Below are 13,755 nucleotides of genomic sequence, written 5' to 3'. Positions count from 1 at the left end.
CAGTCTGGGCAACAGAGTGAGACTCCAACTCAAAAAAAAAAAAAGAAAGAAAGAAATTATGTAGACATATGCTTTCAGTTCTCTTGGGTAAATACTTAGGGGTGAAATGGCTGAGTCACATGGTAGGTACAAGTCTAACTTTTTAAGAAACTGCTAAATAATTTTCCAAAGTGGTTGTACACCATTGTACAGTCCTAACAGCACATGAGAGTTCTAATTGCTCCACACTCTCACCAACACTGGGCATGGTAAGGCTTTTTAATTTAGCCATGCTAGTGGGTGTGCTGTGCTATCACACTGTGCTGTTAATTTGCAATTACTACTAATAAACATCCTTTCATGTGTTTATGTGCCATCTAGAAGTCTCCTTGGTAAATAGTTCAAGTGTTTTGTTAGGCACTGCTTTTAAGCACCAAGGATACAAAATGACTGATATCTGCTCTCATGGAGCTCAGTCTAACAGGGAAGACAGATGAACAAGTAATTATTTTGAGTTTGGGGCTCACTCTGGTACCCAGGTTGGATTGCAGTGGCACAATCATGGCTCAATACAGACTCGACCTCCTGGACTCAAGTGATCCTCCAGTCTCAGCTTCCCTAGTAGCTGGGACTAGAGGTAAACACCACCACACCCAACTAATATTTTGATTTTTGTAGAGATGAGGTCTTGCTATATTGCCTAAGATAGTCTTGAGCTCCTGAGTTTAAGCAGTCCTCCCACTTCAGCTTCCCAAAGTTCTGGCATTGTAGGCATGAGCCACCACACCAAGCTAGAACAATTAATTATAACAAATGTGTAAGTTTTATCATAAGAGGATACCAGAGTGTTAGGAGAGAACTGGGGTCGAGGGAGGGAGGGAGGCAGGCAGCTTATCTAGCATAGGGATCAGAGAAGATGCCTTTGAGGAAGTGACGTCCAGATCACAAGGGATTAGATGAGTCAGAAACGGCTGAGGATCAAGAAGAGCAGGGGTCAGCCTGGCTTGGTGGCTCAGCCTGTAATCCCATGCCTTTGGGAGGCTGAGGTGAGTGGATTGCCTGAGCCCGCGGGTTCGAGACCCGCCTGGGCAGCGAGACCTCATCTCTACAATAAATCAAAAAATCAGCTGGGCGTGGTAGCACATACCTGTAATTCCGGCTACTTGGAAGCCTGAGGCAGAAGGATCGCCGGAGCCCAGCAGGTCGAGGCTGCGGTGGCGGGGAGTGGCCACTGCACTCCGGTCTGGGCAATAGAGTGAGACTCCAACTCAAAAAAAAAAAAAAGAAGAGCAGGGGTCCTGATAGAAGGATGAGCATGTGTGAAGCCTTCCAGGTGGAAGCTGTATAAGGGAGGACCCCAGAAACACCAGAATTTATTCATAAAAAGTTCAGCCTGTAATCTCGTGCCTTTGGGAGGCTGAGGTGAGTGGATTGCCTGAGCCCGCGGATTCGAGACCCACCTGGGCAACTTGGTGAGACCTCATCTCTACAATAAATCAAAATTAGCCGGGCGTGGTAGCACGCACCTGTAGTTCCGGCTACTTGGAAGGCTGAGAAGGAAGGATCGCCGGAGCCCAGCAGGTCGAGGCTGCGGTGGCCGGGAGCGGCCACTGTACTCCAGTCTGGGCTACAGAGTGAGACTCCAACTCAAAAAAAAACCACCAAAAAACAAAACAAAGTTATGTATTTATTCTTACATGTTTAAGCTTAGTCACCTTCAAAATACTGTTTGATACAATACACCTATTGAGATGCTGTTTCCTTTGCTCAAAACAGTTTTTGAACTCGTCAGTTTTGGTGCCTTTTAGTGCTTCTGCCATTTTTTGTTTCACCTCTTCCATCTTGGCAAAATGTTTACCTTTAAGAACTTTTTTCATCCAGGAAAACCAAACAAGTTGCTCAGGGTAAAAGTGGGTGAATAGGGAGGGTGGGGCACAGGGGTCGTGCCATTTTTGGTCAAAAACTGCTGAACACTCAGCATGGTGTGGGCAGGTGGATTGTCATGGTAGAAGAACCAGTCACTTGCTTGTCACAACTCAGAATATTTCTTCTGCAAATCATGATGCAGCGTTCTCAAAACTTTCAGATAAAAACTTTGGTTGACCGTTTGATCTGGAGGAACAAATTCCAAGTGTACTATAAGCGGCTCACCCTCCAAAAGATAATTCTGGGCCGGGTTTGGTGGCTCAGCCTGTAATCCCGTGCTTTGGGAGGCTGAGGTGAGTGGATTGCCAGAGCCCGTGGGTTTGAAACCCACCGGGGCAACTTGGCAAGACCTCATCTCTACAATAAATCAAAAAACTAGCTGGTGTGGTAGCGTGCACCTGTAGTTCCAGCTTCTTGGAAGGCTGAGGCGGAAGGATCGCTGGAGCCCAGCAGGTCGAGGCTCCAGTCTGGGTGACACAGTGAGACTCCAACTCAAAAAAAAAAAAAAAAAAAGATAATTCTGGGATATTTTTTTGGTCCATCTCGTATAAGGGTGCTGGTATGGACTCACTGTGGCTAGACACAGAGTGTAAGACAGTAAGTGGAATAGTAGGAGTCAGACTGTATAAGACTTTGAAGCTAGGTAAAAGAGTGAGAACTCAAGAACAATCTATAGCAATCAGAGACCAAAATTGGGATAGGAGCAAATTGGGTTTGTGTTGGGAAGATCACTCCGACTGCTGTGTGAAGAATGGACTGAGGGAGTTCAAATGGAGACAGAGACTAACTGCAAAACTAACCTAGTGCAGATGAGAGAATGGGAGTCTAGAAGCAATGAAGAGAAGACAAATGGCTATGTAGATGTTGTCTAGAAAATAAAATCAACAGGATTTGGTGATCAGATATGGGTAAGAGGAAAGAGTGGAGGGAGGGACAAAGAATAACTCCTAGTTTCTGGCTCATACAAATGGTGGTGCCATTTAGCAAGCAAGACAAAGCTAAGGGACCGGTGGTAAGGATAGCACATTCAGTTTTGGATGTGATGAGTCTGAGGTGTCAATGACACATGTAAGAGGGTGTTGAGTAGGCAGCTGGATATAAATGCCTTTAGCTCAGGAGACAAATTTTAGCACAAATTTAAGCTTGGGTAAGACTGCCCAGAAAACTTGCATAATGAGAATAGAAAGCTGAGGCCTTAGCCCCAAGGAACAAAAGTATTTAAGGGGCACACCTCCCTCAGTTCTACTTTCATCCATGTTGTACCTTCCATCTCCTTCTTTTACCTCCCTAAAAGCCATCTACCCTTCAAGGGCCCAATCAAGTCTCACTGCTTCCATGAAAGTGTTCTAAAATACTCCAGCTCACACTGTATTCAGTTATTTACCACATAATCCGGAATTTATTTACAATTTCTTTTTTTTTGAGTTGGAGTCTCACTCTGTTGCCCAGGCTGGAGTGCAGTGGCACGTTGCTCATGGCCATCGCAGCCTCAACCTGCTGTGCTCAGGTGATCCTTCTGCCTCAGCCTTCCAAGTAACTGGGACTACAGGCACGCGTCACCATATCCGGCTGATTTTTTATTTATTGTAGAGACGAGGTCTTGCCAAGTTGCCCAGGCTGGTCTCGAACCCGTGGACTAAGGCAATCCTCTCCCTTCGGCCTCTCAAAGTGCTGGGATTATAGACGTAAGCCACCAAGACTGGCCTTACAACTTCTTAAGTAATAACTTCTTAAGTAACAGTCTCCCCAGTGTTACAGAAAGCTTGCTATAGGAACCTAGACTAAGAATCAGATGGCCAACTTTATTACAGGTTAGCTCATGATCAAGTCATCTCATTTGTCAAATGGGTTAACAATAGTGGCTCCATAAGACTTAAAGGGTGCGAGGTCAACTGAAATAATACAGACAAAAACACTCTAAAAAGAATAAAGCACCATATTCACATAAGATTTTGAGCTTTTTTCCTCTTTTCTACATCTCAGTGCTGTGGTGACTGATTGTCAAGTATATATTCATTTACTTCACACTTCCCACATACTCACCAAGCAAAAAGCCCATGAAAAATCTGCAGTAGCTTCTGATAGCAGGAAGACATCACATGGTACTCCTGATTTTTCACTCCTGGTCTGTCAACTACGTCACGATTCTCAGCAGCTAAGTACTAAAAAGGAAGGTGATAGCTGCTTCAGGAAATGCCCTTATTTTCTTTTTTTCTCAGCCAAAAATGAAAAGTCATATCCACTTAGTGATTTTTAAGTCTATAATGATAAAATAGGCTTCTGACCTGAAAATAGTTATGAATGTTCTCCAGGTGGTTACACATTGGGATCAATAGTTGAACAACACAGTGAGCAATTTCTTGGGCAGATCTCTGTTGGAGATGTGAGAATCCAATATTCCGGCTTCCTTTATTCTATAATAAATTCAGAGTTATGGGGGAAGAAACTGCTGGATAGCATCTCTGAAACTAAGGGTTCAATATGGAGTTTGGTCAAACCTCTGTCACCAGGTAGGAGTGGATGGGAAAAATAAGTTGCTTGCCTGAGACTGTACGCTGACAAAGGGATAAAAATCTCGCTTCCTAGCTGGGCTCGGTGGCTCAGCCTGTAATCCTGCACCTTGGAAGGCTGAAGTGAGTGAATTGCCTGAGTCCATGGGTTCAAGACCCACCTGGGCAACTTGGTGAGACCTCATCTCTACAATAAATCAAAAAATTAGCCAGGTGTGGTAGCGCGCACCTGTAGTTCCAGCTACTTGGAAGGCTGAGGCGGAAGGAACACCGGAGCCCAGCAGGTTGCACTCCAGTCTGGGCGACAGAGTGAGACTCCAACTCAAAAAAAAAAATCTCGCTTCTTTCAGCTACTTGGGAGGCTAAAATCCAGGAGTTCAATGCAGTAGAGAGTTGACTGTACCACTGCACTCTGACCTGGGCAACAGAGCAAGACTCAGTCTCAAGAAAAAAAAATCACTCTCTTCAAATAATCAAGAGATAAGTTTTGTCGAGTAGGAACAGTGATTCAAAAGCAGACTCATCATAAGAAATGAGATAAAGCTCTCACAAAAGTAGAAGCCATTTAAACTGACAAGAATATAGAAAAAATAGTGAGTACATTTTCATATTTTGTTGTTTACACCATCCAACTGTCTCCCCAGATGTCAGGTGCATGTTTATACATTGTACATACTTCTGAGGTTCTGGTCTCTGGAAAGCCAACTACTACTATACTGAGGCTTGGGCATAGGCTTGGTTTGGGAGGTTGATAAAACCAAACTGAGCAAAACAGAATTCATAAATGTTAAGGGAATTTAGAAATATATTTCTTATTTTGGGTGCCTTTGTTTTCTCTATTTCAGAGTTTCTTGTTAAGGCAAGATAAAAATGGCCTGGCAAAAGGGCTTCGTCCATGCTACCCACTGACCCAAAAACCAATGCTAGAGAAAGTGACAACTTACTCATCACTAAGACTTCCTTGTTTTCAAACCCGCCAAGCCCAGGTCTTATGCGTCTGCCTATACTAACCTTGAGAAAGGGGACTCTCCTGGCAATAGGAGGTGTCAGCAAATTCTCTAGCTTCTGGGAGAGATCTTCCAGTAAGAAAAGCAGCTCAGGTGGCCCAAGTTGCACAAATTCAGTAGCCTGTTACATGAAGGAAAGAAGGATTAATTCCAAGTATATCCTAGTGACTTTTTGGGTACTTTTCATGTTAATTCTTCCCAATGGGCGAAGAATCTGATTTTTAACCAAAAAGGGGTGGGGTTGGGCATGGTGGTTCATGTTTGTAATCTCAGTGCTTTGGGAAGGACTGCTTAAAGCTTAGAATTCAAGAATCCAAGACCAGCCCAAGTAACATAGCTAGACCCCATAAGAAACAAATTTTCTTTTTTTTTTTTTGAGTTGGAGTCTCACTGTGTCGCCCAGACTGGAGGGCAGGGGCCGCTCCTGGCCACCGCAACCTCGATTTGCTGGACGATCCTTCCGCCTCAGCCTTCCAAGTAGCCAGAATTACAGTCATGCGCTACCACACCTGGCTGATTTTTTGATTTATTTGTAGAGATGAGGTCTCGCTGCCCAGGCGGGTCTCGAACCCGCGGGCTCAGGCAATCCATTCACCTCAGCCTCCCAAAGGTGCGGGATTACAGGCTGAGCCACTGAGCCTGACAGAAAAAAATTTTTAGTGAGTTCAGGGCCAGGTGTGGTGGCTCATGCCTATAATCCCAGCACTTTGGAAGGCTGAGGGAAGAGGATTGTTTGAGCCCAAGCGTAGTTCGAGGCTACAGTAAGATATGATCATGCCACTGCACTCCAGCCTAGGTTATACAATGAGATCCTGTCTCAAAGAAGTAAGGGGAATTTCTCCCATCTCATATAAAGGATAGCTGTTATGCTTTGTCAACTAACCAAAAAGTCAAGCATTTCAAAAATAAAATAAAATTTCAAATTATTAAAATAGTGATATAGTTTGGATGATCTTCCCCTCTAAATCTCATGTTGAAATGTGGTCCCCAATGTTGGAGGTGGAGCCTAATGGAAGGTGTCTGGGTCATGGAGGTGAATCACTCATGAAAGGCTTGTTGCCATTCTTACAGTGTTGAGTTAGTTTTAGCTCTACTAGTTCATGAAGTTGGTTCCTTCAAAGAACCTGCCACATCTTCTTTCTCTTGCTGCTGCTCTTGCCATGTGACATGCCTGCTCCTCCTTTGTTTTCCACCACGACTGTAAGCTTCCTAAAGCCTCACCAGAGGTAGGTGCCAGTGCCATGCAGAATCATGAGCCAAATAAATCTCTTTCCTTTGTTTTTGTTTTGTTTTTTGAGTCAAGGTCTTACTCTTTTTCTTTATTTTTTTTTTGAGTTGGAGTCTCACTCTGTCGCACAGGTTGGAGTGCAGTGGCACACTCATAGCTACCGCAGCCTCAACCTGCTGGGTTCAGGCGATCCTTCCATCTCAGCCTTCCAAGTAGCTGGAACTACAGGCACATGCTACCATACCGGGCTAATTTTTTGATTTATTGTAGAGATGAGGTCTCGCCAAGTTGCTCAGGCTGGTCTCGAACCCATGGGCTCAGGCAATCCTCTCACCTTGGCCTCCCAAAGTGCTGGGATCATAGACATAAGCCATGGTGCCATGTCAATTTTTTTTATTTATTGTAGAGACAGGGTCTCGTCAAGTTGCCTAGGCTGGTCTTGAACCCCTGGGCTCAGGCAAAAATTTTGAGTCAGGGTTTTATTCTATTGTCCAGGCTGGACCACAATGGCACAATCACAGCTCACTGCAGCTTCAATCTCCTTGGCTCAGGCAATACTCCTACCTCAGCCTCCCAAATAGCTGGGACTATAGGTGTGCACCACCATGCTCAGTCAATTTTTAAATTTTTTTTTAGAGATGACGTCTCGCTATAGCCCAGGCTTGTCTAGAACTCCTGGTCTCAAGTAATCCTCCCACCTCAGCCTCCCAAAGTGCTAAGCCACCACACCTGGCTACCTTGGTTCTTCATAAATTATCCAGCCTGGGCAGGTGCGGTGGGTCAACCTGTAATCCCAGCACTTTGGGAGGCTGACGCAAGAGGATTGCCTGAGTCCGAGGATTCGAGACCAGCCTGGGCAACTTAGTGAGACCTCTTTTCTACAATAAGTCACAAAAACTAGCTGGGCATGGTGGTGTACGTCTGTAGTTCCAGCTACTTGGAAGACTGAGAAGGAAGGATCACCTAAGTCCAGCAGGTTGAGGCTGCAGTGGCAGTGAGCATGCCACTGCACTCCAGCCTGGGCGACAGGAGTCAGACTCCAACTCAAAAAAAAAAAAAAAAATTACCCAGCCTCAGTTATTCCTTTATAGCAATGAAAACTGGACTAATACAAATAGGAATTTGAGACAGTATAGTTCACAAGACATATTTTTCCTCTAGAAACAAATTCCTGTGTATATCTTTTCAGTTTTGAACCCAAGATGAATTTCCTAAATATCCTGTGATTAAAAAAAAAAACTATTCAAGGGAATTTCACTTTCCTCTGCTCATTAAATAATCCTTTCAGCTGGATGTAGTGGCTCACATCTGTAATCCCAGCACTTTGGGAGGCAGAGGCGAGAGGATTGCCTGAGCCCAATGGTTTGAGACCAGCCTAGGCAACTTGGTGACACCTGGTTTCTACAACAAATCAAAAAATTAGCTGGGTGTGTTGGCATACACCTATAGTTCCAGCTACTTGAAAGACTAAGGCTGTGGTGGCAGTGAGTATGCCACTGCACTTCAGACTGGGCGACAGAGTAAAACTCTAACTCAAAAAAAAAAACCTTGAATACTTTCTTTCTCCTAATGTCTTGCTAATATTAACTCTGAGCAGGATCCCAGAGTAATCCCAGTATAATAACTACATTACACTGCCAAAAGCAGAATGGGTGAAATATAGTCTCGCTTCAAACTGTTCACCCAACACTCATTTTATGCAGAATCTCCTAAGAGTAAGCTGATGTAAAAAGATTTTTAAAAATTTACTGTCTATTCTGAAAATGCCTACATTCTATGTAACTATCAGGTAAAAATTAATGCTATTAAAAAAAATTTTTTTAACTTGGAGAAATGCTACACTCTGTTGAAATTCCATTATCAAATGTTATTTTTTCTGTGAAAATGTCTTCTCTTCCCAACTTCATTATAAATACCATTCTCTCATTAAAGTTTCAGTAGTTTATGGTTCAGAATATTAATACAGTTTATGACGGCATCAATAGAGAAGGTACTGTCAGCTATTTCACTTCCTTGATTAGATTATGAGCTATTTAAGTCAAGCATTATTCTGTATATATTGCTGAATTGCCAGTGTCTAGACTAGTGGAAAATACAAAAAAGGTCTAAGGAAGCATTAGTTAGATGCTAAAGAACTGTCATAAAAATGTGAAAATAGCATTGAGCTCTATAAACCAGAACAGCGCTCCTCTACAAAAATAATCTAAGTAGACCAGCCTGGGCAACATGGCAAGACCTCATCTCTACAATAACTAAATGAATAAATAAATAAATAAGCCAGGCGTAGTGTGCACACCTTTGGTTCTAGTACTTGAAAGGCTGAAGCAGAAGGATCACCTGGGCCCCGCAAGTCAAGGCTACGGTGGCCATGAGCGTGCCACTATACTCCAGCCTGAGTGACAGAGTAAGACTCCTACTCAAAATAATCATCACCACCACCATCATCATCATCATCATCATCTAGTAGTCTATTAGTAGTAGTAACCCAAAGGTGAGGATCACATCATTGGCACAATAGTTTATAATCATAACACATTATTTTATTTTGTGTTAGGATTATAAATATCAGGATGATAAGGATGATTATTCATCATTACTTTCACATATAAAGGCTTTTAAAATCAGAATCTAACTTCTCTCAGTGTCAGAGTTCTTTAAGAAATAAGAAAAGAGCTGAGGAACTTTTTGAAAGAAGATTAAGTTCTGATATCCCAGTTTGTCACTTACTTCAGTGTGCATTTCAGTATCTAAAATGCACTTGGTTACAAGTCCACAATGCAGAACAGAGAAGATCTCAATGTCCAGCTCACGGAAAAAAGCATGGTAATTCTGTAGTGACACTGACATCTTTTCTTCCTTCCCTGTGCATTCCTGGGAAGAAAGTCATAGCAACAAAGAGAATAAATAAATCTTCTATATTAATCTAATTTTAATGAGTATTTCAAAATATAAATACACGTTTATTCTATTCAAAAAGTTACATTTTCATCACATCATCAACTTCCTCTCTCAAGGTTCCTAGATATTCCAGAGCCAGAACACTTGATATGGGGATATAGGTCACACATAAAGACTCTTTGCTGGTTTCTACTTAAGGATGAACTATTAGGTAAATCAAAACATTATGATATGGTATAGAGAACTATGAGCTTAAGAACCAAAAAGATCCGGTTTCAAATCCTAACTTAATCATTGATTAACTGTGTGACCTTGGGCAAATTACTTGTCCTCCTTGGGTCTTAGTTTCCTCATTTATTAAATGTGGTGCTAATAATGACCTTGGGTTTTTAGAAAAATCAGAGACACTATACATAAAAAATATACAATAAGTGGTAACTGATAAACAGAAATAATTGGGATCCATGTGGTCCAGACAATTTCACAAACACATGAAACTTATTGAGTGAGTAGTACAAAGTTACAGAAAAAGGGAACTACTAGCCAGGTTCGGTGGCTCAGCCTGTAATCCCGCGCCTTTGGGAGGCTGAGGTGAGTGGATTGGCTGAGCCCGTGGGTTCAAGACCCGCCTGGGCAGCGAGACCTCACCTCTACAATAAATCAAAAAATCAGCCAGGCGTGGTAGGTAGCGCATGCCTGTAATCCCGGCTACTTGGAAGGCTGAGGCGGAAGGATCGCCGGAGCCCAGCAGGTCGAGGCTGCGGTGGCTGGGAGCGGCCACTGCACTCTAGTCTGGGCGACAGAGTGAGACTCCAACTCAAAAAAAAAAAAAAAAGAAAAAATAGAAAAAGGGAACTACTGTTAATCAAGTATCAGATTTTATCTTGATTCATTGAGAAGTTGATAATCTGGGATCAGAAGGGAAAAGAGACTAAAAGAAGTATATATAAAACTATGTCCTAAAACAGAACATGATAATTCCTGTAAGAGAGAATTCAAAGGACTGCTAGGGTACAAAAAGGGGAGCAAAACACTCAAGAAAAAAACAATTAACAGTATGTTAATAGTCTAATCTGAACTATTAAGAGGATCACTCCAAGACCTAAGAAAATTTTGTCTATTCCCTAATTCTTCTCTTTGTAAAATGCAGAGAATAAAGCTGGCCCTCTATTACTCTCACTGGGCTATCATATACCTTCATGGATACCCACAATTCCAATACCTTGTTCAGCTGGCTTCTATGAGATGGTGTAGGGTCACATTCTGAATTATCCTCCTTTGATAGTGTGTCAGGGGAGGATATCTTGCTGCCATCTGCTTTTTGTTTCTTTCCTCCTTAAGTTTTAATGGGAGAAAAGTAACAAGTAATGAATAATTATGTTTGCCAAAAATCACTGCCCTCAGGAAACAACTGTTGAATGAAGACTGACTAGAGGTAGAAGTAATTTTATAGCCCTAAATTAAAGAGTATTGATAAACCTGCTTTAAAAAGAATTCAATTACATAATCTTTCCAACAGCTGATGACCTGAAACATATAACCTCTTAGGTTCAGTGCAGTTCATATAGATACACAAGATAAGAAGAAAACAACATACCTATCTTTCCTTTTTTCCTGTTTTTGGCTGAAACAGCAGTACTGGCATGAGGTGTTATATCTAAAGTTTCCAAGTCAAAGTTTGCAAGAGGAGGAACATAGTCTGGGGTGACTGAAACAGAAAGTAGGCAGAAGCTCACTATAGACCAATCACATACCACCACTAGACCTGAAATGCAGCAACTCAGTTGGCTAAAAACCAGTTTCTAAAATTACTAAGAGTGGCTAAATGTTTGTAAGATACATTCGGGTCACACTGACATTGTTTCGGAATAGCAAAATGGCCAGAGATAATTTACAGGAATATTGTATTAATTAATTATGATCAATTAACATAAGAAGGCCCAGGGGAGAGGACTGCTTGAGCCCAGGAGTTGGAGACCAGTCTAGGCAACATAGCAAGACCTTGTCTCTACAAAAAAGAAAAACAAATTAACATAAAAACATTCTAAATAATATAAAATAACCAAGCAGATAAGGACTAAAAATAAACTCACATTTAAAATCGAAAGATATTAACAATATTTGGTCACACTGCAGTTTGTTCTACACACAATTATTTTATGTGAGGATCTGAGGGAGGCTTCATATTTTCCCCAGAGAATCAAGCCAGTACTTTGAAACAACCAGTTTACTTAATGGTCATAAGGTACTAAGGGGCCTTTCATCTCTACTCCTGGCTCATGACTATATTCAGGAACGAAAGGCCTGTAGTATAAAAGTGTCACTGCAAGTTTGGCCTCCCCAAAGTAGCAAAGTATAACAATCTAACAAACATCTTACACTTTTTAATTTCTTAAGCAGTAGGAGGTCTTAGAGGTAACAATGGGAGCGAAAATGAATGTACTCATTAAAGATTTTGTTCAGTACACACTTTCCTAGATCCAGAGGAGTAGGAGTCAGCTATCATTGAGTCTGGCTTAAAAGCTAAGTTTTGTATTTCCTCACCAGTGACATATGAGGGCTACTATTAAGGATATTTCCCTAACCTGCCAAGTACTTTTCCAGTATTTGCTGCAGTTCTACAATGTGCTTTAAGCGGGTGAGCACCTTTCCCTTCATCTCGGGCGATGTTTGCTGGCAGAAGGAATTCACAACCTGCAAAGTACAAATTATATTCTCATATTTTGAAATGCTCAGATTTTAACCTTGTTTGCATTATTCATCCAAAGCTAAGAGATGGCAGTGAGCAGCAAAGTCTGTGAGTTTAGTATGTAACATAAAAGTGTTCTCAGTAAGGTGGTGTAGAGAAAATCTCTGGGCCAAAATACAGGAGATCTGACTTACTTTCTCTCTTTTATTTTGTTTTGAGTGTCACCCAGGCTGGAGTGCAGCAGTGCAGTCACAGCTCACCACAGCCTCAACTTCCTGGGCTCAGGCAATCCTCTTGCCTCAGCCTCCCACACGCACTACCACATCTGGCTAATTTTTTAATTTGTTGTAGAGACGAGATCTCGCTATGCTGCCTAAGCTGGTCTCGAACTCCTGGGCTCAAGCGATCCTCCTGCCTTGGTCCCCAAAATGCTGGGATTACAGGCATGAGCTGCTGAGTCCGGCCAGATCTGACTTTTTGTTTTTGTTTTCTTTTTGAGTCGGAGTCTCACTCTGTCGCCTAGGCTGCAGTGCAGTGGCATGCTCATGGCAACTGCAGCCTCGAGCTGCTGGGTTCAGGCGATCCTTCCACCTCAGCCTTCCAAGTAGCTGGAACTAAGGCATACGCCACCACACCCAGCTAATTTTTTGATTTACTGTAGAGATGTGGTCTTACCAAGTTGTCCAGGCTGGTCTTAAACCCGTGAGTTCAGGCAATCTTCTCACCTTGGCCTCCCAAAGTGCTGGGATTATAGGCATGAGCCACCATGCTCAGCCTAAGATCTGACTTTTGACCCTAATTTTACTTATTACTGATTATACAACAAGGTGGAATAGCTAGAGAGCACACACTTTGGTGAAACAAGTCCTGTTCTGCTACCTGCTAGCTGTATGACCTGGGCTTAATCTTTAACCTTTCTGAGTTTTTATTTCTTTAATTATAAAATGAGAATGGCTGAGTGCAATGGCTTCTGCCTGTAATCCCAGCACTTTGGGAGGCAGAGGCAAGAGGATTGGCTGAGCCAATCCTCTTGGGGTTTGAGACCAGCCTGGGAAACTTGGTGAGACCTCATCGCTACAATAAGTCAAAATATTAGCTGGGCATGGTGGTGTGTGCCTGTGGTTCCAGCTACTTGAATGGCTGAGGCAGAAGGATCACCTGAGCCCAGCAGGTCGAGGCTGTGATCATGCCACTGCACTATAGCCAGGGTGACAGAGTGAGACTCTGACTCAAAAAAAAAAAAAAAAGAATATAGTTATTATAAGAATGAAGTTGTTATATGTGTAAATAAAGAAATTATTCCACCCTTGGTATAGAATAAGTACTTACAAAAATTTTAATTACTTTGAACTGCTGTACTTGAAATTCTGTATGTGTAAAATGAGGACAATACCTGTCCTGTCCACATCATAATAGAAATATGATGACAATAAGCTCATTCAAATGCACAGACATTCTCTGAAATAATATGGAGAGGAAGGCAGTGAGATGAAGATGTAAGATGTTGCCATCATTGTC

At 42.3% G+C, this 13,755-nt stretch overlaps 1 protein-coding gene across 1 annotated transcript in view; it reads right to left on the bottom strand.

Moving 5' to 3' along the window:
* The window catches only part of FANCD2 (Fanconi anemia complementation group D2), a 67,605-nt gene that overhangs the window by 12,337 nt on the left and 41,513 nt on the right, over positions 1-13,755 (bottom strand). The window contains 7 exon segments of the mRNA XM_008064741.2: positions 3,949-4,067; positions 4,191-4,319; positions 5,427-5,543; positions 9,378-9,521; positions 10,771-10,880; positions 11,146-11,256; positions 12,134-12,242. Of these exon segments, the coding sequence (XP_008062932.1) occupies positions 3,949-4,067; positions 4,191-4,319; positions 5,427-5,543; positions 9,378-9,521; positions 10,771-10,880; positions 11,146-11,256; positions 12,134-12,242 (839 nt within the window).

This window comes from Carlito syrichta, unplaced genomic scaffold (genome assembly GCF_000164805.1).
Source record: "Carlito syrichta isolate Samal-C Ts95f unplaced genomic scaffold, Tarsius_syrichta-2.0.1 Scaffold307981, whole genome shotgun sequence".
NCBI lineage: Eukaryota > Metazoa > Chordata > Mammalia > Primates > Tarsiidae > Carlito > Carlito syrichta.
This window is presented reverse-complemented; position numbering and strand designations above follow the sequence as displayed.